This window comes from Paramisgurnus dabryanus, chromosome 14 (assembly GCF_030506205.2).
Source record: "Paramisgurnus dabryanus chromosome 14, PD_genome_1.1, whole genome shotgun sequence".
Taxonomy (NCBI): domain Eukaryota; kingdom Metazoa; phylum Chordata; class Actinopteri; order Cypriniformes; family Cobitidae; genus Paramisgurnus; species Paramisgurnus dabryanus.
In genome coordinates, this window is record NC_133350.1 from 26,552,381 (window position 1) to 26,579,968 (window position 27,588).

The window sequence follows — 27,588 nt, forward strand, 5'->3', positions numbered from 1 at the left end:
ATTATATATGTTTTAATGCATAATAATTTAGATAAAACTTTCTTTACTGTAGTAAAATCGCTGTAAATAAGCCTTTCTTTGTTGTTTACTGCTTTATAGTAAATTATATACGTTTTAATGCATAATAATTTAGATAAACTCTCTTTACTGTAGTAAAATTGCTGTAAATCACCCTTTCTTTGTTGTTTACTTCTTTATAGTAAATTATATACGTTTTAATGCATAATAATTTAGATAAACTCTCTTAACTGTGGTAAAACTGCTGTAAATCACCCTTTCTTTGTTGTTTACTGCTTTATAGTAAATTATCTAAGTTTTAATGCATAATAATTTAGATAAAAATATTTTTACTGTAGTTAAATCGCTGTAAATCACCCTTTCTTTGTTGTTTACTGCTTTATAGTGCTTTATAGTATTTAGTAAAAGTTTTAATACTGAATAATTCATATTAAACGTTTTACCTTAGTAAAATCCCTGTAAATTGCAAAAATATGCATTTCTGTATATTTTCTGTAAGGTCTGATGTATTTTTGTGCTGTTTTCATTCTCAGGAACAGTACCAGTACCTTTACAAAGCTATGCTCAGCCTGATAAGCACTAAAGAGAACGGATTCAGTCCCATGTCCCTGGACAGGAACGGCAGTATGGCCATGTCCGATGAATCGGACCCCGCGGAAAGCATGGAGTCCCTTGTCTGAAGCCCCCCGACCAGGCACGAAGAGGCACTTAATCTAACTTTGTAAAACTTCAAGGACTAAGACAGACTTTTTCTGAGGCCTTTTTGCCAGAACTCTTGGTTAAAAGAATAACCTGATTACTTTTTTACACTGATAAAAAGTTTTTGATATTTATTTTTTCGCCATTTTATGTCTTAATGTTATCCTACTGAACATTTGCACCGACGTTTTTTGAGTTCACGACAAACGAAGCGAAACGAAACACAGTTCTGTCTAGTTTGCACTATGAAAATATCAGTGTTACTGCCTACGACGCCATCTCAATCACTATCGGTCCTTCTCACTGTATCTCGCCCGCTCGCTTCACGCCCTTATTTGACATTCCATAACAGAGCTGCTTTACGAATAATCGCCACAGACTCAAATGATGGAAGACGAGATTATATATCCATTTCTGACGTCCGACTTGCAAAGACCCACCGAACAGATGACCATATCAGCAATATGGATTGTTACGTTTTACTTTATTTTTTTGCTTTCGTGCTTTTCCGCACCTCAAATAGTAACGTTATATCTATTCATTATGCTTCTAGTCAAACCCATAATTTACTTTGTAAAGGTGGTATTAAAACAGCTACTGTGAACTTTTGTATGATTCATATTCTGCTTTTAATATATATGAATATATCGTATATCATGAGAACTTGTGCTTTTGTAAATGTTAACTGTCACTATGAGCACCCGTTACCATTTCCAACTATGCTTGATTGAAGGATCTGCCTCATTAAAGGTGTCGCAGAGCCCATGACCTCTTTAGCACCCCCTGCTGGATTGAGTTCACCATTGCTTTTTGCTGCAAGCTGCTACTTGGCTCGAGTAGGGAATAGGTAATGATATTACATATGGACTTAGGAATTAATTCTCTGCCCACTTCATTTTGTAATTTTATACTGCTCTTCATTAGTCTGGTTTATTTTAATGCCGACAAATCCGTCCAATATCTTTGAGAATAATGTAAACTCTGGATGCCTTCTGTACAGTCTCATTTCAACCGTTGCAAGTGTGTGTATGTATGCCATATGTGTGTGTTTGGTATTGACTGGTTTTACTGCAAAACTAAACTATCCACATGAAACTATAGACTCAGTCCAAGCATTTCATTACTAAACAGACTACTAGCATAATTGAGTTTTTATTTACCACTAGAGAAACAGCTACTGTAATATCATATGGTCCTCTCATTCCATACAACACAATGGCCTTGCTAACAGAACCTTAGTGTCCATCTTACCAAAAACAGGAGACCCATGATTCATAAATTTTTACCAAAGACTACAACTGTCATTCACCCAAGTCATGAAACTGCAGGAAAGTCTATTTTAATAGTTTTAAGAAGAATGTTGTGGTAGTGTCCCGAGGAACGAATTGCATAATGTTGATAATGATGAATACACATACAACAACGTTTGTTTTGTTTAGTCTCTTCTTTTGTTTATCCTTTGATTATTTTGTTGTGTACGCATCCACTATAATGTTTTAAAAGTTGTTTATTTTTGATGTTGCAGTCATTGAGAATGTATACAAAAGCTGTTTTTTGTTTAGTTTAATGTTTTGCTGTTAAGGAGATAACACACATGATGTTTGTTTGTTTAGTTCATGCCTGGTTTCTCTCCAACATTTGGGGTAATATTCTGACTTGTATATCGCGCAAGATAATTGAAGGTGACAAAAAAAAAACATTTTATTCCTGTGGTGTCCACTTTTTCTTTTCTTTTTTGCTTTGGCAGTCACACTATACTCGTGGGTTGCATTGGCAAACAGCATATTTGCATTAGCATGTATGAAATGTACATATATTTTGTTGCTTCATTAACCCTTCGATTCCGAAAGCTTTGTATCCTGACTTATAGTCATAAACTTTATATTTTCATATAAATTAATTTAGTTTTGTTTTTAGTGTTTTGTTCTCATAATGATGGTTAATGACTTCAATTCATTCGACAAGTGGCTGACATTACATTCCAAACACATTCATGTCAATCATAAACTAAGGCAGTGATTGTGGTATTTTTTTATTTCTTTTGAATCTAATCAAATCTGTTTCATCTGTGCCAGAAGTGCAATAGAATAGCTATTGTAAATCAAAGAATAAGATTTTCCCATACAAAGCAGGTGGGTGTCGCCATCATAACCTCTTTTTGTAATCTGAAATAACACAAAATGAAGGAAACTTTTTTTTTCTTTTTTTCTTTCTTTTTGTTGGAAGCTATATCAAAGCATTCTATTATATAGTGTTATTTAATATGTAAATTGTATTGCTATACATAAAATAAAATATGGGTTTTGATGTACTTTAAGCATATCTTTATGTTGTCTATTGTGTGGTGTCTTAATGTTTATCATGTAGGTTTTGCAGTATGCACATTTCTCCGTTTTTGTTTTTTAATCAGCTAATTCAAGTTTACAAACAAACAAGGCATGTTACTACATCAAAGCATAACAAACGTACAAACAATACTGCCTCCTAGTGATCACAATATTTTATAATATTTCTGGCAGGTGTATATGTTATTTATTGTCTCTTAGATAATAGTCTGAATGGTTTATTGCTGTAATCATTAAAACATATACATTTAGCGTTTTACTTCTATAGATTTACATCAGGACATGCTGATGTCTAGTGCATGAAAAACAATATTCAGTGAAGACAGAAGAACCAATTGTGCGATAAGTTGAAAGCCTTAAACAATGTTAGTGACAAAAGTAAATAACAAAATCATACAGAAGAATTTCCAAACTACACTGTTGATTGTACTGCGGGCTGTGGGTTTCCGGTGATGTTCGGACTGGATGGGGTTTAAAACGCTTCTTGCCAGAGTTATTTACTATATAGTAAAAAACGATTATTGAATAGAATATAGCAGGGGTTTTCAAACTTTATGATGACATTGACCACCAATTATGATGAACCTCATGTGAGGGGGACCCCCATTCAAAAATATATACTTTTATATATATTTTATATTAAAACAATCAAACTATGTTAGATAAATAGTACATTTTGATATAATAAATACAGCATATTGTTTTTAAATAATTAGCTATATAGTAAATGTTTACAATTATTGCCTCATGTTTTATTTCTGAAATTTTCTGGGCACTCCTTAGGACCCCACTTTGAAAACCCCTGGAATATAGCATGCACATACAGTATTAAGCATATTACTACATCAAAGCATATCCATTAATCTTTAGATAACAGAAGTACAATCATCCCTGCATGTGTTTAATCCAAAAGCACAATACTGCCTCCTAGTGATCACAAGATTTTATTAAATTTTTGGCAGGTGTTTGTGTTATTTATTTTCTGTCGGATAATAATCTGAATGGTTTTATTGCTGTAATCATTACAACATATGATTTAGCTTTTCACTTCTATAGATTTACATCAGGACATGCTGAAGTCTGGTGCATGAAAAACAATAATCAGTGGAACCAGAACAACAAATTTTGCGATGATGTTAGATAAAAAGTACTTTTTATATAATAAAGACAGCATACTGTTAGCAAAAAAAAAATTTTACTTCATGTTTTATTTCTGGAATTTTCTGGGGACTCCGTAGAACCTTAGGACCCCAGTTTGAAAACCACTGGCATATGCAGTTTTTAACTGGTAGAGACCAAGAATAAGAGGGTGAGTGTGTTTATGTACAAAAAATTCAGTTGTTGAAATGGTGAATCCTTGTCTGAACAGACTTAGGAGCCTATCTTAACCCCTTAAGTGGCGCAAATACCCTTTGAGTGGGCGGGGGTGAAAATGTGATATACACCTTTAAATTAATATAACATAATCTTAGTCTTGTTTTAAAGAAGACACTTTGGGGGTTTTCACAGAAGTGTCAGTAGGTGAAAATATTAAATAAATCGTTATAACTTTTTTTAATAAATAAAAATAATTCCATAACATATTAATTTTATAAATAAAATTATAAAAATGTAAATATTCTAAAAAGTAATAATGCAAACATGAAGCCATAAGTCTCAAGTAGTTCCGATCCAAATTTCAAGTTAAAATCACAAAAAAGTTTTAGTAGTTTTACAAACAATGGCCACAAGATGTCAACGATACTCTTGTCACAAATTAATCACAAATTAATAAAAAATTACTTTCACTGCATTATTATTTCTGCAAAAAAATGAAATATAAAAACTACATTCTTAGAGCTTTCCAACAATAAATAGTTTGTCAACATTTTTGAAGATTTATACTAGGATATAGTTTTATGAATATATAATAATTAATATGCATTTCTATGGGGGGGTAATGTAACAAAAAAACTGTCACTACATTATTTCTATCATCAGATGACCTTGAAATATGAAAACTACATTCTGAGAGCTTTCTAGTGATATATAGTTTGTCATTATTTTGTATGTGTAGAGAAAGGGTTTAGTGTTATAAATATGTAAAAACAAATTTGGCCTACCTGTGGCCCCATGACATTTTAGAAACTGACTCTCACTACGTCATAATTCTCCAAAAATGATGATGAAATATGAAAACTACACACTTAGAGCTTTCCAATGATATATAGTTTGTCAAGATTGTTTAGGTTTGGAATAGGGTATTAGTGTTACAAATATATAATAACAATGTGTGCCCACCTGTATACGGTGGCATTTTAGAAAATGGGTCTCACAATGGGTCTTTTCTTTACCAAAATGGTGATGATAAATGGAAACTACACTCTTAGAGCTTTCAAATAATAAATAGTTTGAAATGACTTGAAATGAAATGATTTAATGACTGGATAAGAATTCACTTGCAAAACACTGAAGTAAACGTAGGCGTCCCGCTGGTGGGACAGTGACATTTCGCAGGATATAAAAGTTTTGAGGCACACTCTCTTCATAAATCAATTACTCTCCCTACATAATTTATTTCATAAAACACTGTTGAAATATATATTCTAGAGGTTTAGACCTTTCCAACAATATATTGTTTATTGTTATGGACATAAAAGTTCAATTATCAATATATCAATTATGTCAGTAATAAACAACAATACTATACTATATTATACCTCATTGTTATTATTTTGTATAAATATAAGTAGGCCTAATTCTGGCAGAATGATTAAATCTGCATTAATTAAGTCATTAGTTAGTTCTAGTTTAAGACAGTGAATTTACATGAGGGCTGTGACTCACTAGTACATCCGTTTACAGAACGCGAGGTGGCGGTATATGATACACACGTGCTCTGTCCCAGTCTGTGTCTCATTAGTGCGCATGTGCGAAGTCGTGACCGCGCACTTATGTGAGACGTTTGAAAGTTGGGCCGGTTACACAGTACCGTAACATACAGGTAACGGTAAGAGCTTTATTTTCGCTTTCTTCTTTCAACAAAAACATATGCTTATATTATTTATTGGTGTTTATTAATTAATAACGCGCAGGATTGCATCGCTTGTGCATTAATCCGCGCGGCGCCCTGCTGAAATGAGTTCGCGCTACAGCTCGTGAATTATCCGACTTCGCGATTTGCTGTAATACATTAATATGACGACTTAATTTCATTTATAATGCGTAGGGTAAATGTGTCATCAGTTTTGATTACTAAGTAGAGGCTATATTGTGTAAAAATTTTGCTTTTGGTAGTTAGAATCATGACTAGCATTTCTCCTCGGGATGCTAGCTTTAGCATGTGAATCATGGCCTGGATATCTGTCATAAAGTCTGCCTGGAATACTACAAATGACAGTTCAGATGTGAAGATCATAAACTGGTAGTTTAATACACATGGAGATCACCTCGTAGTGTTTATTAGTACATCTGCGTGACTTATTTCTGATGATGATAAAATCTCAATCGCAGCAGGCCAAACGTGTGTCTTTAGTTATTATGATCAAAACCCAGGAAAAGCACACTTTAACATGCAAACTACCATCACACAGGCAAATTAAGGAGAAACATGAGTAAGCTTTAAAATACAGTCCAAAACGTACATGCATTTATTTTCAGATCCATGTTTACTCTGCCATGCAATGGCATGCATTCATTTTTAATATGTTATTTGCTTTGTAGTGTTATTGTGTCCTTTAGCCTTAATAAAGGGGCTTGAACAGAAAGGCACTTGGTTTATGACACGCGGTTGTGTGACAGTAATTCATTTTTACTGATCCTCTTATGAACTCTTTTGTTTGATCTTTGCAGCAATCATGGAGCTCAATGATGGAAACCTTCAAACTCTGACTGAATACCTGCGGAAAACACTAAGCCCTGACCCAGCTGTGAGACGACCAGGTTAATATTGCATTGATTTAACTGTTTAGCTGTCAGTGTGCATTGAGCAACAGGTTGTACAGCGTAATGATATTCTTACAGATAATGTGACACCTGAGATGATTTTCTGTATGTATTTATAAATTGACTTTGTATTATCATAATTTGATCATGATTTCCAGTGAACACCCAATGTGTTGTCTTGAATCCACAGCTTTGAAGAAAAGCTTTTGCCAAATGCATCAATGTATGTGTTTTTGTTTTCAGCTGAGAAATTTCTGGAATCGGTGGAAGGAAACCAGAACTACCCCATTTTACTGCTCACAGTACTGGAGAAGTCCCAAGATGATGTCATCCGGGTGTGCTCGGCCGTCACCTTCAAGAACTACATCAAGAGAAACTGGCGCATAGTGAGTATAGATTTGACCTCTGTCCAGTATAGGGTTGTAACGGTCTGCCACTCAGAAAATGTAGCCAATTATTTTAAAGTGGAGGGGCAGTGAGATGCCTGTGATGTCATAAGCATCAGTTTTTCAGATTGGGCCGTTTTCTGGCTGACATTTCTAAAAGAGGAATTTCTATGAGACTGAGATATTTAGCATGTCTAGCACTTTTGGTATGTTCGTGAATGCGGGTAGACTACCATTATTCAACAAAGACAAGGTAAAAATGGTTTTTCATTCTCTGTCCCCTTTAAGGAAAACCCTGCGTTTGTTACAACCCTAGTCCAGTATCTCCTGTTAAAATCTTTGTTGCTCTTCAACTTCGATGAATGTTTAACTGGGGAATGTTTTTTTTAATTCAGATTGAAGATGAACCAAACAAAATTTCAGATCCCGATCGAACAACCATCAAAGCCAACATTGTCAATTTGATGCTGACCAGCCCCGAGCAAATACAAAAGCAGGTACCGTCAATCACACAACTTGATATATTGAAATTATAAAATGTGGCTTTAATCCATAAACTGTTATTGTTGAGTACTGTGCAGTATACATTGGTAGACATGATCCTGTCTCTCTCTTTCTTTATAGCTCAGTGATGCGATAAGCATCATTGGACGAGAGGACTTCCCTCAGAAATGGCCAGATCTTCTGACCGATATGGTGACGCGGTTTCAAAGTGGAGACTTTCACATCATCAACGGGGTTCTTCGCACGGCACACTCTCTTTTTAAAAGGTATTGAGATGAGATAAATAACACTTCATAGTTCTTTCATTTCTGTAAGTTTGCAGACCGCTATATTTTGTCTCTTTCATAAATGAAATATCAGCCAGCATGCATCTTTACCTGCTGACAGACTGATCTGTAGATATTCTGTGTGTTGTGTCTTTATCAGACGTGGGCTCCATGTCCATTATTTGTCATTTACAGGGATCATTGCAAATCCTTTTTTATACTGGCCCAGTCGGGCCATTGGTTCAGGTTTTCACTTGCCCTGTCAAAATTTTCACTGGCCCCAATAAAAAAAATGTCAGTGTCACATGTTTTAAAATAATAATTCAAAAGTCTAAAGGTCAAAAGGTTCCTAACTTTTCTGCTTTACCTGTAAACTGACAGCAAACTGTGCAAAATATTCAATTTTTTCGTCGTGTTTTATCCAAGTAAATGTCTGCTCCAAGATGTTAAATAATATACATTGATGAAAATATATTTTAGTGACTGAGGGTGAAGCACTGGCACGATCGGGCAAGTGACAATACTTTTTACTGAGCCAAACGTCTCTCAATCTTGCCCTGATTTACTCTCCCTCATGTTGCCCTAAACCTGTATGAGTTTTTTTATTCTGTTAAACACACGTTTTGATGAACTAATTTTTATGTTTATATGTAGTTTTGAGCATTGTATTTGACTTTTAACCTCTTTTTCAGATATCGTCATGAGTTTAAGTCCAATGAGCTGTGGACAGAGATCAAGCTGGTACTGGACACTTTTGCGCAACCCCTCACTGAACTTTTCAAGGTAGATCGAGTTGTTTTAAATTTTCCACCATGTAGTGTTTTGACCATATACTGTATCTGATCTCTGTGAACTCCGATGTCTCTTGTTTTATGTTTTACTTGTAGGCCACAATAGATTTGTGTCAAACTCACGCAACAGACGTCAATGCTCTGAAGGTTCTCTTCTCCTCCCTAACACTCATTTCAAAACTCTTCTACAGCCTTAACTTCCAGGTAGAGTCTACAGTCGGGATTTTCATAACATCATTTTTTGCATTCGATATGCCTTTTCCATAATAATATTATTATTTTTTTGATTATTTCAGGATCTACCAGAGTTCTTCGAAGATAACATGGAGACTTGGATGACACACTTTCATAACTTATTGACATTGGACAACAAATTGTTACAAACAGATGTAAGTTATTGAGCTTGGGCTTCAATGTTCAATTGAGTGTTTAGCTGTTTGTTGAAATGATAAAGCTAATTGTTTATCTTGTGTTTGATTCACGTTAGGATGAAGAAGAGGCGGGTCTATTGGAGCTGTTGAAATCTCAAATATGTGATAACGCAGCGCTTTATGCACAAAAATACGACGAAGAGTTCCAGCCCTACCTGCCTCGCTTTGTCACGGCCATCTGGAACCTGCTGATCACAACTGGCCAAGAGGTCAAATATGACTTGGTCAGTACACAACTGAATTAAATATCTATCACAGTTATAGTGATGTGTTTTATGCGGCTATTATAGGGGCGATTTCCTGGACAGGGTGTATTCTAGTCTCAGACTTAAATGCCTGTTTGAGCTGCTTCAATATCTAAAGATTTTTCACTGATGTATTTTAACATCTATCAGTACAATTGTTTTGTCTCAAGATGCACACCAGTATAGTTTTTTTGTAAGAACTACTTAAATGTCCTAAAATATCTAAGGCCTGGTCCTGGATTAGTCTAAAACCCTGTATGTGAAACCGCCCCAACCGTGTTCCAGGATTTTATGCTGACACCTTTTGGTGTAGATGCAGCATTACATCAAAGTTTTTATTTTACCAGTGCTTTTGCACAGATGATATGATGATGTCGATTGATTGTGAAAAGTGGGATTGTGTGTTTTTAAATCCTAGTTTTATCAGTATTTATTTTTGTAATATTATTTGAAAAAATTTTCACACGCCCCACCCCTTGCTCATGATTTTTAAGACCTTTTTCAGAAGTATTAAAATAAAAAAATACCAAAATGCCCATCCTGTGACATCCTTGGCTGAAAATGCTTTCTGTAACATTGCAAAAATTATCGTTCCCTTGCAGTAATATTTTTAAAAAGTCACACGGATTATCAACACATTTATAGTGCTGTTCAGCTAATATAAACTTTATTCTGTTGTAGCTTGTAAGCAATGCTATCCAGTTTTTGGCATCTGTATGCGAGCGGCCGCACTACAAAAACCTTTTTGAAGACCAGAACATCCTCACCAGCATCTGTGAGAAGGTCATCGTCCCCAACATGGAGTTCAGAAGTAAGTAACGATTGGTCATTTTGAGAATAATATTTCATCAGTTCAACGAAAACCAGCTAAGATAACCGCTTACTAGCTAATGATGTGACTGAAGGATCTGTGTTATAAACTGAACAGGTGCAGATGAGGAGGCATTTGAAGATAACTCGGAGGAGTACATCATCAGAGACCTTGAAGGCTCAGGTTAGTTTTTTTTCTCTGTGATGTTGATCATGTACAAGTGTTTGGCTTTCTGTACTGAATTCTCTGTGTCCTATGCAGACATTGACACAAGGCGTCGAGCGGCCTGTGATTTGGTGCGAGGGCTTTGCAAGTTTTTCGAGGGCCCAGTGACCAGTATCTTCTCTGGCTATGTGAACTCAATGTTGACGGAGTATGCCAAGAACCCAGGCGTGAATTGGAAACACAAAGACGCTGCTATTTATCTCGTCACATCCCTGGCCTCCAAAGCTCAAACGCAAAAGGTGAGAGATGGGTGTCAGGGCTTTATTAGTGAGATTACTGGCCTCATTTTAAGTAGATAATATTAAAAGTAAGCTGTTTACTTAAGTTGCATGGAGCATTGTTTATATTTGAATTAAAATCTATCTTTAGCCTCCGTGCGCATCACTGCGGGGTAACATGACATCGCCAAAACGGTCTATGTTCCATTAGTAATTCAATAATAATATTATGAAGCGACGAGAATACTTTTATGCGCAAAGAAAACAAAACGAATGATTTTGTTCTTCTCCCTGCGTGTTGTTCAGAGCGTGTTCACGAGCAGATTATGGCACATGTTGCTGACGTCACCTGCTGAGTCTGACATGGGCTGTTTAAGTATTCTTACAATGTTTGCACAATGGCTTGAATAAAAAAGCGTAAAAAGGGTGACGTCAGCAGCATGCGCCATAGTCTGATCGTGAACACGCACTGAATGATTTGCAGAACAAATTGTTGAATAAAATCGTTTGTTTTCTTTGCGCACACAAGTGTTCTTGACGCTTCATAATATTATTGTTGATCGATGGATGGAACATGGACCTTTATGCCGATGTCTTAAATTATTTTTTTAGAGAAAAAAATTGTGAAATTAATTCAATGGGATAGACAGAAGCCTCCCTATTTTAATCAAAAATATATATATATATAAAAAAAAAATGTGTTCTAAAGACAATCGGTGGACTTTTAGAACAACACAGGGGTGTTAGTGATTTATGATAAAATTGTCATTTTGGGGTGAACTAACCCTTTAGTCTGCAAAAACTGTAAATATGTCGGACCTATACCTTTAACACTTTTAATTTTGAAGGGCTTGGAATAATGTTTTTGTTTTATTTTTTATTCCATTTATTCATTAAAGCACTTTGTGGAATTAGTTTGGGATTTGTGAAAACTCTAATAAACTTCATTTTGTTTTACAGCATGGAATAACACAAGCCAACGAGTTGGTGAATCTGTCTGAATTTTTCGCAAACCACATTCTCGTAGACCTGAAATCTCCAAACGGTAAATGGTTTTCTTTAAATAACAGTGTTGGTTTCAACAGTAGCTTTACTGTAACTGGATTAAACCATGATGTTAACCATAATGATAACTATATTAGCTTGCCTCCACCCAACGGACGATAACGATTACCTTGTTACGTTGCTCACACATTGAAGTACTCATGCAAATATTTGGCTTTAACCTCTCAAAACGCACTAGCTCGGAGGTGGGATGACGTCAGTTTTTTTTACGTTGCTAATAATATCTATATAGCCTACAGTCTACGAACATTAATATTATTAACATTACTATACATTGTTTAAAAGGTCTACGGGTTTGGCATTAGTGTATGGTCTCTGTTTTGAGATACAGATGCTCTAGCATCATAAATAGTATTTTGTGACCAGAAGTCCAGATGACAACATGCAAAATATGAACTTTGTGTTTTACCTTTGTGTTGATAACAATCGCAAGTCGAATCCAATCTGTTTCAGATGTGTGAATAACTTGTGAAAACCGTCTTATATAATACATCCAATGACCGTGTTTGTCCACAAATGCATATAATCTGTGAAATATAGATATATTGTCCATTGTTTACATCAGATTTTGCGTATACATCTTGTAATAGAATACAATACACAATCTGAAGATTATTTATGTGGTAACATTGTATATAAGATTACACTCGCATTCAAACCCCCGTTCAAACTTTGTTTTACAAAGTAGGTGGGAGTATAATACATAATATCCAACAGCGCCGTCAAATATCGTGATGTCATCTGACTCACTTGTTCCTCCAATGACTTCATGAAAAAATAATTATAGATAGAACGTGTAGCCAATTAGATAACGAATCCAATGATCTTTGTGTGACGTTTTATTTCCTGGTGTGGAAACTGCATTTTATACACTAACATAAGGATAAATAATAATAAAAACGAACGTGTTTGCATGTAAACAAAGACTTTTATTTTGGGGCTGACTGACACTTAGAAAAGGCACTAGTCTTACAAAAACCTTGCAAGAACCTCATTTTTGGGCCTATTGACCTCAAACGTGAAACATAAATTCTTTAGACTTGTGGCCTTGGCATCATTGCATTTTTAGGTTTCACACACACATTTATCATTAAGATTTTTAGTATAATTTTTTTTATTACAATGTACTTCAGCCTCTCTAACATTTTTAATTTTTAACTTAAAATAATTTTGAATCATGGAAAATGAAGCTCAAACTGTCTTCTTTCTAATGAAACCATAGTACTTTTTCTCTAAATGGTTACGTAAAAAACAACCCTTTTAGTGAAAGTAGGTCTTTTTTAATGGTTTGTGCCAGAGTGGGGGTGCTTTTCAAGAGGTTAATTGTGTTAACTAATATTGTAGATTTCCAGTTGTTTACAAGTGTTGCAGTTACATTGATATAACCAGCAGATGTCCTCAGCACGCTGCGTTTCATGTTTCTCTAAACAGTGAATCTAGTTTGTGTAATTTAATATCTTATCTATTGGCATATTTAATGTAGTAGAATAAAAACATTACATGGTCAATTTCACTTTTTTAATTTAATGATATGAGCTTCTCCACAGTGTCATCTGCCATTTCAAATGTGCAAGCACTTTAAATTCAAATAGATTTGATTGGCTTTCAATGTTTAATCGTTCATCATTTAAAAAAATAAATTTTGTGAAAGTTTTTTCATCTAAATTTTCCCTTGTATCTTTACTTAGATGAAGAACTTTTTTTTTTTTTTTGAGTTATCAGTATCATCCATAGTGTGAACGGCCCTCAATATTGAATAAGCTGGACTAACAGCACTTTTCTTATTTTTCCCTCAGTGAACGAGTTTCCAGTTTTAAAATCAGATGCAATCAAATATGTTATGACCTTCAGAAGTCAGGTTGGTTTATTTTTTAACCCAATGAGACTGTGTTGAACATTATACACAATTAATAAATTACGTTATTTAATGTTCTCAGTGTTATGATATAACTTGTGTCTCATTCCTGTAGCTCCCTAAGGAGCAGCTGTTGGAGGCAGTTCCTCTTCTGGTGTCACACCTTCAGGCAGAGAGTATAGTACAGCACACATACTCGGCTCATGCGCTGGAGAGACTCTTCACCATGAGAGGACCCAACAACTCCACCCTGTGAGCTTCATTTAAAGACATTAAATGCTTTCTTTCCAATATTTGGTGTCATTGCCTTTCATTTTTCTAAATGTATCCTGTTCTGCAGAATCACGCCCGCTGATATCGCACCCTTCACAGAGCAGTTGCTCAACAATCTGTTCAAAGCTCTCGCGATACCCGGCTCCTCTGAGAACGAGTACATCATGAAAGGTAGTTTTTGAGTTTTTCTGTCACTTTCTCATCCTTCAGTGACAGAAATTAAATAAATGGTGTATTTTGTGGTCTTGTTCTTAAACACTTTCTGGTTTGTCCAGCTATCATGAGGACCTTCTCTCTACTGCAGGAGTCCATTGTGCCCTATGTCCCCACCCTCATTGGCCAACTCACCCACAAGCTTCTCCTTGTCAGCAAGGTGAGCCATGTTGAATTAATTTTGTTTTTGTTAAAATGCATCCAAAAATTTTTGCTCAGTGTCCAGTCATGTGGTCCTTGTCTCAGTTTATGGCATTGGACACACTGATGGGACACACAGAAACATCCATCCATATAAAGGGGACATTTCCAAAGCAGGACTTTGTCCTAAAGGCAGGATGGGACATCTTGGTAAAAAGAAAGGAATGTGTTGAAAAAATCTAGAATATGTTTACTTATCTTTATTTGCTTGTCTACAGAATCCCAGTAAGCCACATTTCAACCATTACCTGTTCGAGTCCCTCTGCCTGTCTATCAGGATCACCTGCAAGGCAAATCCAGCCACAGTGGGCAGCTTTGAAGAGGCCCTGTTCCCTGTGTTTACCGAGATTCTGCAAAATGACGTGCAGGGTGTGTTATTTAACCTTTACAAAATGATTTTGTGATCCATAGAATTGAAGGCATTCCTGGGCAAATGTATAACAACTTCTCTCTTTATCTCTCGTCCTGCAGAGTTCGTGCCGTATGTCTTTCAGGTGATGTCCCTGCTGCTGGAGATCCACACCAGCTCCATCCCCTCCTGTTATATGGCTCTGTTTCCTCACCTGTTGCAGCCTGTGCTTTGGGAGCGCACAGGGAACATCCCTCCTCTGGTCCGCCTGCTACAGGCCTACCTGGAAAAAGGAGCCGGCTCTATCGCAACAACAGCACCTGATAAGATTGTGAGCTTCTTGAGGGATTAATACTCATCATGCTATAAAACAATCTTGCATTAAAACGTTTTATTTTCTTTCCAGCCCGGTCTTCTTGGTGTGTTCCAGAAACTCATTGCGTCCAAGGCCAATGACCACCAAGGCTTTTATCTGCTCAACAGTATCGTGGAGCACATGCCAACGTAAGAAGAGATTAATTTTTGTGGAAAATTAAGAGACTAAGATGTCAACACTGTTTTTCCTCTTTAACATTCGTTCTCTGTCTTCATATGCAGAGATTCAATCATGCAGTACAGGAAGCAGATCTTCATTTTGCTATTTCAGAGACTACAGAGCTCCAAAACGACAAAGTTTGTTAAGAGTGAGTGATTTTACAGTCTTCTGCTTGATTTAAATGAGTCTTGTGAACATACAGAATGAATAGTGTGACTTTTTTGCCTCTTCTCAGGTTTCCTTGTCTTCATCAATCTCTATGGTGTGAAATACGGCGCAATTGCATTGCAGGAGATTTTTGATGAGATTCAGCCAAAGCAAGTTTTTTTTATTTACATTTTCATTTATGCATTTGGCAGATGCTTTTATCCAAAGCAACATACAGTGCGTTACAATGTGTATTCACTTAGATGAAGCCCATGACCAATTAAGCTACAGGAACACTACATTATATCTGAAAATCTTATTGGACATTATTTTATATTACATAATACTTGATGATTTTTTTTGAAGACATTACAGATTTCTTCTCCTTTTGAGCCTTTCTATTACTTTCCTCAGGATGTTTGGTATGGTCGTGGAGAAGATTGTGATTCCTGAGGTGCAGAAGGTCTCAGGGCAGGTGGAGAAGAAGATCTGTGCAGTGGGAATTATTAAGATCCTCACAGAGTGTCCCTCTATGATGGATACAGAATACACCAAACTCTGGTATGAGAAAACACACTGACTGTTGTGTATTGTAGCTACCGTCGTTTATTTAAAGGAACACGCCCACATTTTGGGAATTTAGCTTATTCACCGTATCCCCCAGAGTTAGATAAGTCCATACATGCCTCTTTCATCACTGTGCGTGCTGTAAAGGGCGATTTATAGTCGTGCGTAGGTCGTATGCCCTAGCTACACCGTAGGCTATCCGTAGCCTGTGCGTAGCTCTGCGTAGCCTGACGCGCACCTCACAAAATTTTTAACAGCGCGTCAGATCTGCGCGGACCACAAGCGCTGTGATTGGTCCACCAGAACCCCTCCCGTCAGGTAAAAAAACTGTGTCATAGGTATTTCCGTTTGAGACGGTGAAAACAAAGATGAGCCAAGTTGAGGAGTGATTTAACTCAAAATGAAACATAAGTCACTGTTTATTTACTTCCATCATTGCTGGTCTTCTCAAATTATACACAACAAGTTGCTATTTCTTCTTCGTTTGTGGGTTAACTTGCTTAGCTTCTTCTTCTGTGACGACTTCTGCTGCTACTGTGGTTACACGCGTGGTTACTGCCTACCAGCGGTCTGCGGGTGTGTTTGCACGGCGACGCAAAAGTATAAATGAAAACCGACGCGGAACCTACGCCGTAGGACCTACGCTCGACTATAAATCGCCCTTAACTCTGTCTGACGCAGCCCCTGCTAGCTTAGCTTAGCACAAAGACTGGAAGTGAATAGCTCCAGCTAGCATACTGCTCCCAATAAGTGAGCAAAATAACGTGAACATTTTCCTATTTATGTTGTGATTTGTATAGTCACACCGTGACTATCATGCCGTTAGTCATGATTCAAAGGGTTTACAATCCAGACGGTCCATAATCCACATTTGTTTACACAGCCAGATGCTATCACATTTAACAAAAGTATTGTATTATGACCTAGATGTCAATATGTGTCACCAGTTCCCTGCTGATTCTCATCTTAAAATAAATAAGCCATTGTTTGCGTTTTGCCCTTTAGGACTCCTTTGCTGCAGGCTCTGATTGGTTTATTTGAGTTACCAGAAGACGACAGCATCCCAGATGATGAGCACTTCATAGACATAGAGGACACACCAGGATACCAGACCGCTTTCTCCCAACTCGCTTTTGCTGGCAAAAAAGAGCACGACCCTATTGGAGACGCTGTCAGCAATCCCAAAATCCTCCTTGCCCAGTCCTTACACAAACTGTCCACTGCCTGTCCTGGAAGGGTGAGATTATCTTTTCTAAACTAAAGGAATATTAGCTTATGAGGCACTGATGTGTGACTGTATTTTTCTGTACCAGGTGCCCTCTATGGTGAGCACCAGTCTGCCAGCAGAGGCTCTTCAGTATCTACAGGGTTACCTCCAGGCCGCTGCCGTACAGCTGGTGTAACTCACACAACCAAACTCTCTTTATCTGTCTCCTTTATGCCTGTTGAAAATGGGACTTCTGACTCTCTCAAGATACCTAAACTGATCCAACCAGTAAAGAGATGAAGAGTGGACTCAACACGACACACACGAGTGGAGATGTGCTGCCCAACAAGACTGTCTGAAGAAGGGATTTTAAGGGATTGTTTACTTTTAATGACTTTGTTGTAAACTAACCAATATAAGAGAGATGTTTTGGGGTCTGCTCATTTCTCTGGGTGGGTCATGTTGATGTTGTTTATGTATTAACTAAGTCCATACATCACATTCTCTTGTTGGGTTTGCCGTTTTCCCCAAATATACATTTGGCAGTATTTTGAAAAAAAAAGACTTTTACACAGATTTGGCAAGCACTCGGAAGTTGGTGAGAAGTGGTTTTTTTCTGTTTGTTGTTTTTCCTGTAGTTTTGGAGGTGTTTTTACTGTATAAACAGTTTTGCAATGCAGAAAAATGAAAGATGTCTTTGTCGCCTCTGTCATTCACTATGTTTTGTCTTTGTCTTAGTTTTGCTGCTCTATCTGATTGTTATAAAATAAAGCACTTGTTAAACATCTTTGTCACAGTAATTATTTATCTGGACAGGTTTGCATCATCTGAGGTTTGTGTGTAACAGGCCGTCACACATACTGGCAAGCCAAAGTTCCATTCACTGCATTGTGCTCGGAACTAAAACTGATTTATAGCATGTTTTGTAGACTAGTTCATTCCAGACAGAAATGCCCATGGTGAAGAGATTCAACAAAGTCGGAAACTAACATGATTACTTGCCATCTTAAGGCTTTTCTTGTAGCATTTGGTAGTTGGTTGTGAGGATCTTATCATAATGTCCACTGTTTTAAACTCTGACCGTAACACGTCATAGGTAACGTAATGTGTTTTTGTTATCAAGTTGCAAGTTTCTCATTTGATTTAGCATCCGGTGAAGATTCCAGTGCTGACTAAATTCATGCAGTTCAGGGTGGGTTTAACTCCATTCAAACCTGGGTCAAAGATTTGTGGAAACCAACTGCTCCAAATTTATATACCAAGAAATGGCAAAGACAGTTGTGGGAATTCAAGATTCGCATAGATGCATTCAGGGCCGTAAGCACAATAAATGAATGTTGAGGGGGACATGCCCCCCAATAATCAGAAACAAATTATATTTTAATGATATTTTGACCATTAAACTAGGAAATGTCCCTGGTTTCCATTTTAAAAATCTTAATATATAGACCTGAATGTTTTGGTCCCCATTTTCAATGTATAGTTAGATGCAGTGTGTCTCAGATACCACAGTCATTTTTACAGTGCTGTAATTAAATTACCTCACAGCCACTGAACACACACACACACAACCTTATTTACAGCAGTAACGTATGTCTTTATGATGTCAGAAAAACATACACAAGAATAACTTATAAAACTCAAACATGAAAGGCGTGCCTCTTCAGGTGACTTTCCATTCTCGGTTTTCTCACAGTCCCTTAACTTGGCCAGTAGGAACAAGGAAACATGCCCGCTGCTGACTGACTATCACAGGTCCCGGCCAATAGGAATCATGGAAACACCCACAGCACAGCACCTGGCATGGGAGAGCATTACAGTACATGTCATCATCTGACACTTTTAAAAAACTTTGCGTGCGTGTGTGTGTGGCCATCTCTCGCGAGAAGGTAAAAAAAATGAACTGGAACGCAGGGCAGGTCTAGGAAATTTGCTCACTGGGAGGCCACGCCCAAAGAAGGAGAAACCACGCCCGAAGAAGGAGAAGTCATGCCCAAAGAAGGGAAAGCCATGCCCAAAGAAGGAGAAGTCATGCCCAAAGAAGGGAAAGGCATGCCCAAAGAAGAGAAAGCCACGCCCAAAGGAGGGAAAGCAAAGCACGCGTTTGTGTGATTCAAATGTCACTGCGTACGGGAGAAGAGGCTGTAGGTCCGTCCAACAGATACTCACTATGATTCAAATGATTGCGCTATGCAAGGATATACGAGAATGCCGTCGTTTGGGTTTTAATAATAGTGCAGAAGCTGTTTACTGGTGTAGATGGTTTGTGCCCTCGCCAAAGTGTTAGGCTAGTTTTGTAGTTTTGACAGAACCGAGACGGGACAAAGGAGCGCAGAAGCGGGTGGAATCTTGACTTGTGAAGTGGGATTTGCGTATTGCAGGTATTCCCGGCTGAATAGAGCAAAAAAGTCTTATCAGAGCACTATTAAGTTCCGTAGTCACCGTAGGCTGAGTTTAAAAGCCACCAAGCAAACCATTTGCGCTGTGCTTCCTCATTTCGATGGACACGGTTCAAACCCCGGTATGTGCAGGCACGAGTAGTTTAATTTTGTAATTTTGTAAATTTTGTTTAGAATTGTTTTCAGACCTAGATCGATTGTTTTGTTCAAAAACAGGGGATTAAATATCTATTGCAATTTCATCTGAGTTCGGTTCGCATGCACAAGGTTTTGTAAAAGTTAGCCCAGGCATTTCGGTGTCAGCGCTGCTGTCTGACTTATGAAATGTCATTTTATTTGTATACGGATATCGTATGGTACAGTTTTTATAGTATGTATTTGTATCGTATAGCCTATCTTTTCACAATGAATGACAAGGTTACAAATCAGCTTTACATTAGAATATTGTTATTTTATACATTTTACGGTAAAATAATTGTTATATATTATAAGGTATAGATAAAAGCGTAGCTGCAATAGTAAAAAAGACGATATACGCTACTAACATGACACACACTGAATTTTGTTTTCAGGTTCATCACTATGAAACTTCTTTGGATTTGTGCATTTCTTTTAATGTTCAAAGGTATGTCACATTACTTTAAATATGTTTTTTTCACAGACCTATATGATTTGTTTACTGCAGCTGTTTAACTGAACTAAGTTTGTCTCGGTTTGATTATTAATAAGTTATGAATACAAGTATTCAGAACTAGAGGCTGGATGTCTCTTTTTATGTTTTGTTTACAGTCACTTCCTCTCAGTCATTAAAGTTTGTGTCTGCGGTGATTGATCAGTTTATTGTCCTGCCCTGTGACTCGAGCGGCTGTGCTACAGTTCAATGGAGTCATCCCATAAAGACGACTATTGCTGGATGCTATAACCACAGGTGCTCTGTTGAAGAAAGTGTTCAGGACAGATTCAAATTCATCAAGGAAAACTCCTCTCTGCTTCTCATCCCTGCAATTTAACTTTGAACAAACTGTTACCAGTAAATAACATACATGTAAATCTACAGTAAGTTACTGGCAAAGAGCTGCCAGTAATAATGTCATTTACAGAATTTTTTTTAACCGTGTACTATAAAGTATTTTGTTAATGGTACTTTGATTCATGTTCCTCAGGGAAAGTGAACTTCTAAACATCAATATTTAAGGTGCTTTATGAAACCATGCAGCCAAATAAAGTACCTTTAATGGATATTTATTTTCAGGATTGTGTATTATAAAGTGGTGGATTGTCTCATATGTTAGCTGTGTTGTTAAAAAGTATTTATATTAACTCTTGTATTATGTTCCGGGTCAATTTGACTGTTTTTACATTTTTAAGATGTCAGAAAAAAAGACAGTTTTGATTTTATTTTTGACATTTTGTGACTTTTTCTCATTTAGGGCTCATGTTCAATAAACCATCAAATCATGTTGAATAAAAATTTTAAATGTTAAACATTACAACTGTTTATAAGTTTGGCTTTCTGTCCTTAAAGAGCTGATATAGGAGTTGGGTTGAGAATGGATGCCTGTAAAGAATCATCACTGGAAATGTTTAGGTGGCTGCATGTGAGATTACTGACAAAGAACCAAATGATTAAGTTTCTGTCTTTTAGTAATCTTATAAGTGTGTGTGTGTGTGTGTGTGTGTGTGTGTGTGTGTGTGTGTGTGTGTGTGTGTGTGCGCGTGTGCGTGTGCGTGTGTGTGTGTGTGTGTGTGTGTGTGTGTGTGTGTGTGTGTGTATGGGCAGTCATGGCCTAATAGTTAAACAGATGCCCATTTTGATTTTTACAGCCAGCAGGTTGCAACTAAAAGGCGCTTGACCAAGGCACCTGTCACCCAAATAACTTCCCATTGCTCCAGATGTGTGTGTTTATGACTTGTAGTGCGTGTGTTCATTACTCAATGTATTAAATGCAGGGGTCACTTTCCATGTATGGGTTACCATACATTGGTCATTACATCACTTTAACTTCATATCCATAATCAATCATTTTTAGGCTACTATTGTATGTTTTAAAGAAAGAAAACATTTGCCAGATTCTGTATAAATTGTAGTTGCCTAAACTTGCAAACCTAATGTGCTTATCATATTGTGTAGGCTTGTTTATCACCAAAACGACAAATTAAGGCCAAAATGATTTTACATATTTAGTATTTAAAAATAAATGTATTGAATATAAAAAATAATATAAAAAATAAATTTTATGACTAGAATAGATGACTAACATTAAACTATTCAGTTAAATATTGGCTTATTATTGTAGCATTTGAATATAATTTATATTTGAGTAAATCTTTTATAGAAATAGATTTAATCTTCAGAGATGATTCTAAAAATGTTTGCCTGTATATGTGCAGATATGTACTGTACTGCTCTTAGATTCTTACTGTTGCCAATCTTTTACACATCACCTGCACTTGAGTAAATGTGTTAGAAGCAGAAAAAATGGGCAAGCATAAGAATATGAGCGACTTTGACAAGGGCCAAATTGTAATGACTGGGTCAGAGCATCTCCAAAACTGCAGTTCTTGTGGGGTGTTCTCAATCCAACAGATGAGCTACTGTAGCAGAAATTGCTGAAAAAGTGAATGCTGGTCTGATAAAGGTCTAGTGGAGTCCATGCCTCAACGGGTCAGGGCTGTTTTGGTGACAAACAGGGGACCTACACAATATTAAGCACCCAGAACTCTCTCCTCCGGCTCCAGAGAGCCACTCCCCACCTCTGTCCCTTCGAGGGAAGCGTGAGAGGAGGATCTCCTGGGAGTCTTCGTCTGGGGGGTCCTCCTCCGACTTGAGAGCACCACCTCATCCACTTTCTGCTCCGCGACCTCGAAGGAAGAACAGGAGGAAGGGGGAGATTGCTCAGCCGCCGGAGCGCCCAGAGCCGCCGCCGCGGCCGCCCAGAGCCGCCGCCGCGACCGCCCAGAGCCGCCGCCGCGGCCGCCCAGAGCCGCCTGTATAAGTGGCCTACTGTATAAAGTCAATGTGCTTTGTTACTGTACAAGTGAGACAGTGCGAGTCTGTGGCATGTGAGGAAATCAGCTGTCAGTCTGGTGAGAGACAAGTCGTCGGCTCCGTGTGCTGTTATCTGTTAGGTGAGTATAGCGAGCAGTCGTCGACGTGCGCTGTTAACTTTCAAGGAGGAGACCGAGCAGTCCTCGGCTAACACAGTCTCACCCCATTTCGTCAATATTTGACGACACTTGACCATTCGTCATATGTTGACGTGAAGGGTATACCTTTCGCGTCATTTTTTGACGAACTGGGGACTTCAATACTATTACGTCCGTTGCATTCTCTTTCCTATTTTATTACCATTTGCGCGTCGGTTTAGGGTTAGATTACGCAAAATTAAACAGTGTACGCGAAATTAAACAGTGTACGCGAAATTAAACAGTTGTCACCTGGCGTTGGGGTTAGAAACAGTTGTCACCTGGCGTTGGGGTTAGAGTTAGGTTTGGATAGGGATGTCATTATGTAAATCTAACCCTAAACCGACGCGCAAATGGTAATAAAATAGGAAAGAGAATGCAACGGACGTAATAGTATTGAAGTCCCCAGTTCGTCAAATAATGACGCGAAAGGTATACCCTTCACGTCAACATATGACGAATGGTCAAGTGTCGTCAAATATTGACGAAATGGGGGCGTGCGCTGTTATCATTCGCGGAGGAGACCGAGATTTCCTCGGCGTGCGCTGTTAACATAAAAGGAGACCGAGCTTTCCTCGGCGTGCGCTGTTAACTTTCGAGGAGGAGAACCAGCAGTCCTCGGCGTGTGCTGTTATCATTCGAGAAGACCGAGCTTTCTTCGGCGTGCGCTGCATAAAAGGAGACCGAGCTTTCCTCGGCGTGCGCTGTTAACTTTCGAGGAGGAGAACCAGCAGTCCTCGGCGTGTGCTGTTATCATTCGAGAAGACCGAGCTTTCTTCGGCGTGCGCTGCATAAAAGGAGACCGAGCTTTCCTCGGCGTGCGCTGTTAACTTTCGAGGAGGAGAACCAGCAGTCCTCGGCGTGTGCTGTTATCATTCGAGGAGACCGAGCTTTCTTCTGCGCGCGCTGTTAACATTAAAGGAGACCGAGCTTTCCTCGGCGTGCGCTTTTATCATTCGAGGTGGAGACCGAACTTTCCTCGGCGTGCGCTGTTAACTTTCGAGGAGGAGATCCAGCAGTCCTCGCCGTGCGCTTTTATCATTCGAGGCGCGCCGTAAACTGCTGAGAATGAGAGCGCGTCATTGTCGCTTGGGTTTGGGGTTAGAACAACTTTTTTTACATCCTAAACCCAACTACATGCGACCATGGCTTAAAAATAGACCAAAACATGGAGAAACATATATATTAAATAACATCCTAAAGCAAATCTAAAAATCGAACCCTAAATAAATTCATACAGATTTAGAACAACATGATCGTCGTGAGTGAATGATGACAGAATTTTCATTTTTGGATATCCCTTTAACTATAAGAGTGGATGTAGTGGAGTGAAACCTGAAAAGTACAATTTTATGCATCGGCATCTAAGTAAAAGTTTGCCAAACAAAAAACTATTTGATCTAGTAGTTGAGTACTGAGTAAAAGTAACTATAGTTTACACCTGAAAACATAGACCAGAAAAGGTAAAGGGTAAGCCATCAGGTGCACAGATTATAGAGGAGAAACGTGCAAAAAATTATTACTTTGAAATATAATATTATGCATATTATCAGATTTGTGTTAGATTGTATCTATACCACAGGGCTGTTGAATGCTTTATTCTGATTGGTTGATAATTGTTCCACAGGTATGCATTATTTTTCTGTAAAACGCAAACCTAACCCGTCAAATGTGTTAAAATAACCACCAGAGCAATGTTTGCGGTCCTTTGAATTATCGAAAATAATGCTTCGCGTCATGCCGCATTACCACCTTTAGGTGTGTGACAACGCTATTCTATTGTTCAACTAGTCGTTTTGGATAAATTCGTCTGCTAAATCAATAGGCCGAAATGTAAATGTTGACTGCAGCCTATCGCGCACCTGTCTTTCACCACTGTTTTAAGCAATGGGAACAGCAATGTAGCCTAATGTTAACCAGTGTAGGTAATGGACAGATTAACTATTCCCATAATCAATTTCAACACAACTAAAATTAAACGTCAAATAGAAAACACGAACTAAGAAATGTTGCTTGTTGCGTTTCTATCCTAGACTCTGTTTGTTTGTGTTTATGTGTTTTGTACAGTTTGTCAAATAAATGTATCGTTAAGTCTTTTTCACGTTAAGCCAAATAGCCAACTGAAGGTTATAGTGCAGATCAATCTCTTTCTGTCAGTGCCCTGATTGGTTGCATGCGCGCTTCTGTCTGACTGAGGAAATGTTATTTTATTTGTATACCGTCGTATATCGTATGTTACAGATTGTATAGTATGTATTTGGATCGTAGCCTATCTTTTCACAATGAATGAAACAAAGCAGCTTTACAGATATATTGACATTAGAATCGATTAAATATAAAGGATATTAAGCTATTTTATACATTTTACATTGTTTATTTCACTTACTTTACATGTCAAACTGTAAAATAATTGTTATAAGTTAGATAAGTTATACACATAACAGTGTATCCATAATAAAAGAGACGATACTAACATGACACACACTGAATTTTGTTTTTTAGGGAATCACTATGAAACTTCTTTGGATTTGTGCATTTCTTTTAATGCTCAGAGGTAGGTCACATTACTTTAAATATGATTTTTATTAGATTTCACAGACCTATGATTTGTTTAGTACTGCAGTTTGTCTCTGTTATGATTACAAGTGTGCAAAACTACAGGTAGTAGGCTAAATGTCTTTCTTATGTTTTGTTTACAGTCACTTCATATCAGACATTAAAGTTTGTGTCTGCGGTGATTGATCAGTTTGTTGTCCTGCCCTGTGACTCGAGCGGCTGTGCTGCAGTTCAATGGAGTCAAGTCAATCACATACAGACGACTATTGCTGGATGCCATAACCACAGGTGCTCTGTTGAAGAAAGTTTTAAGGACAGATTCAAATTCATCAAGGAAAACTCCTCTCTGCTTCTCATCTCTGCAAAATACAATGACCAGGGGACCTACAGATGTACCTGTGATGGCATTAAAAATGATGTAAAACTGGAGGTTCTAGGTAAGCGTCGGCTCTACCTTCACATCAGCATGTGTTAGCAGCATTGGGATTAGCATAACATCAGACTAAACAATTTAGTATTTAACTACACTACTACAGTTAAAGTAACAGTTGACCAAAAAATTTAAATATTATTCATCCTCATGGTTTTGGGAACAGCTTTAGATGAAGTCATTGAAGTTTTAATTCTTGTATAAAGCAATCTATTATTAGATAAGATTTCAGCTAACAGATATTTGTTCAAAATGTGTTTAATGTCTCCTCTGTAGTTCCAGTAAATGTGTCGGCTAAGGAGTTGGCAAACATCACCCTGCCGTGTTATGCCGGTACTCTGATCAATGTCAATGATGTCACATGGCTCCATAACAACAGTACAGTTTTACATTACTATAAGAATGGATCCATGAGTTTTGGCAAAGGCTATGAAGGCAGAGTATCACTAACACGTGATGGATTCAGATATGGTGATCTCTCTCTGACTCTCACTGAGGTCAACAACACAGACGCAGGGTTATATCGCTGTTTTCTTCATGATGAAACAACTAAAGGAGACCCACACTCCTATATGTTACATGTGAACGGTAAGATGGGAGACCCTGATGTTCCGCTCACCAATCCAGGAGGAAACCAAAACTCTGAGGTCAACTATCTTCTACGAGGAGCCATAATAATAATAATAATTGTCCTCTTTGCCATCATTGTGATTCTCTCAGTTTTGCTGTATAAGAGAAGAACCACTGCATCACCCACAGATGTCAATCACCCATTAACATCAGATATATCCAGTCAACCCAGAAAGAGCATCAATGGATTTTTAAGTTCATCTTTGTGACAGATTGCAATTTTTAGTTTAGTCAACAATTGCTAAAGCTTTATTTCTGATACAAGACAAAAGCAAACTCTTTATTTACTTGTAATATTCTCTGAAAAGTGTAAGCAAGAAGGTCTCTGTAGTTTGACCTATATATATGCACTTTAAGACTATTGACATTTATATGCATCCCTCTCCATAACCCAAATAGGACCATTGATTATGTAAATAACAGTTTTCTTATGTGGTTTAGATGTCAGGGAGTGATTTCACCCAGCATAAGTAATAAACATAACAGCAGCCTTTATCTATAACTGTATGAACAGCCTCATGCAAAGCATTTTGGGAACCAGAATTCCTCATCAACCTTTTTCTGTTTTTTCATTTAGATTTTGGTTCCCAGAATGCTTTGTATGAGGTTGTTATTTTATTTTTGTGAAGATAAAAACATGTTAATGTTTAATGTTCATTTAACTTCGAACAAACTGTTGACAGTCAATAACATACATTTAAATCTACAGTAGTAACTTACTGGCAAACAGCTGCCAGTAATAATGTCATTTCTACAGATTTTTTTACCGTGTACTATAAAGTATTTTGTTAATGGTAGTTTGATTTATATTCCTCAGATAAAATGAGCTTCTAAGCATCAATATTAAATGTGCTTTATGAAACCATACAGCCAAACAAAGTACCTTTTAAGGGACCTTTATTTTTAGGATTGTAATATATTATAAAGTGTTTGATGTGTCTCATATGTTAGTTGTGTTGTTAAAGAATTTATATTAACTCTTGTATTATGTTCCTGGTCAATTTGATCGTTTTTAAATTTTAAGCTGTCAAAAAAACAGGCAACCTGTGATTTTATTCTTGACATTTTGTGACTTTTTCTCATTTAGGGCACCATGTTCAATAAAGCATCCA

At 37.4% G+C, this 27,588-nt stretch overlaps 3 protein-coding genes and 1 non-coding gene across 7 annotated transcripts in view; all 4 read left to right on the plus strand.

Annotated features, from left to right (window-relative positions):
- The window catches only part of ptprga (protein tyrosine phosphatase receptor type Ga), a 313,371-nt gene extending 310,337 nt beyond the window's left edge, over positions 1 to 3,034 (plus strand). For all 3 annotated transcript variants that reach the window (XM_065241771.2, XM_065241773.2, XM_065241772.2), the window contains one exon: positions 552 to 3,034. In XM_065241771.2, coding sequence (XP_065097843.1) covers positions 552 to 698 — 147 coding nt within the window. In that variant the 3' untranslated portion in view covers positions 699 to 3,034. The remainder of the gene's footprint in view (positions 1 to 551) is intronic.
- Positions 3,035 to 5,927: 2,893 nt separating this feature from the next.
- cse1l (CSE1 chromosome segregation 1-like (yeast)) lies at positions 5,928 to 18,062 on the plus strand. Of its 2 annotated transcripts, none has more exons than XM_065241779.1 (25): positions 5,928 to 6,045; positions 6,894 to 6,983; positions 7,230 to 7,372; positions 7,768 to 7,869; positions 7,997 to 8,142; positions 8,835 to 8,925; positions 9,030 to 9,137; positions 9,230 to 9,322; positions 9,421 to 9,588; positions 10,291 to 10,420; positions 10,538 to 10,603; positions 10,682 to 10,884; positions 11,824 to 11,908; positions 13,725 to 13,786; positions 13,899 to 14,035; positions 14,124 to 14,227; positions 14,332 to 14,429; positions 14,689 to 14,839; positions 14,942 to 15,150; positions 15,226 to 15,323; positions 15,417 to 15,502; positions 15,590 to 15,671; positions 15,916 to 16,062; positions 17,074 to 17,305; positions 17,382 to 18,062. In XM_065241779.1, the coding sequence occupies exons 2-25, from the start codon at positions 6,899 to 6,901 to the stop codon at positions 17,469 to 17,471; spliced, it is 2,916 nt and encodes a 971-aa protein (XP_065097851.1). In that variant the 5' UTR covers positions 5,928 to 6,045; positions 6,894 to 6,898; the 3' UTR covers positions 17,472 to 18,062. The 2 variants fall into 2 exon arrangements, with proteins under 2 accessions (XP_065097851.1, XP_065097849.1); XM_065241777.1 differs by having other exon boundaries at positions 5,952 to 6,051.
- LOC135719573 (small Cajal body-specific RNA 11) lies at positions 14,507 to 14,617 on the plus strand. The gene has a single exon (XR_010521203.1).
- Positions 18,063 to 22,672: 4,610 nt separating the features above from the next.
- LOC135719458 (uncharacterized) lies at positions 22,673 to 27,557 on the plus strand. Its single transcript, XM_065242135.2, has 4 exons — positions 22,673 to 22,803; positions 25,363 to 25,414; positions 25,560 to 25,853; positions 26,123 to 27,557. The coding sequence occupies exons 2-4, from the start codon at positions 25,372 to 25,374 to the stop codon at positions 26,683 to 26,685; spliced, it is 900 nt and encodes a 299-aa protein (XP_065098207.1). The 5' UTR covers positions 22,673 to 22,803; positions 25,363 to 25,371; the 3' UTR covers positions 26,686 to 27,557.
- The last annotated feature ends 31 nt before the right edge of the window (positions 27,558 to 27,588 follow it).

Coding starts and splice junctions, on each gene's coding strand:
- cse1l (XM_065241779.1), top strand. CDS start 6,899: ATGGAGCTCAATGATGGAAACCTTCAAACTCTGACTGAATACCTGCGG. Junction 8,143..8,834: donor GCACACTCTCTTTTTAAAAG/GTATTGAGATGA, acceptor CCTCTTTTTCAG/ATATCGTCATGAGTTTAAGT. Junction 9,323..9,420: donor ACAAATTGTTACAAACAGAT/GTAAGTTATTGA, acceptor GATTCACGTTAG/GATGAAGAAGAGGCGGGTCT.
- LOC135719458 (XM_065242135.2), top strand. CDS start 25,372: ATGAAACTTCTTTGGATTTGTGCATTTCTTTTAATGCTCAGAG. Junction 25,415..25,559: donor ATTTCTTTTAATGCTCAGAG/GTAGGTCACATT, acceptor TTTTGTTTACAG/TCACTTCATATCAGACATTA. Junction 25,854..26,122: donor TGTAAAACTGGAGGTTCTAG/GTAAGCGTCGGC, acceptor TCTCCTCTGTAG/TTCCAGTAAATGTGTCGGCT.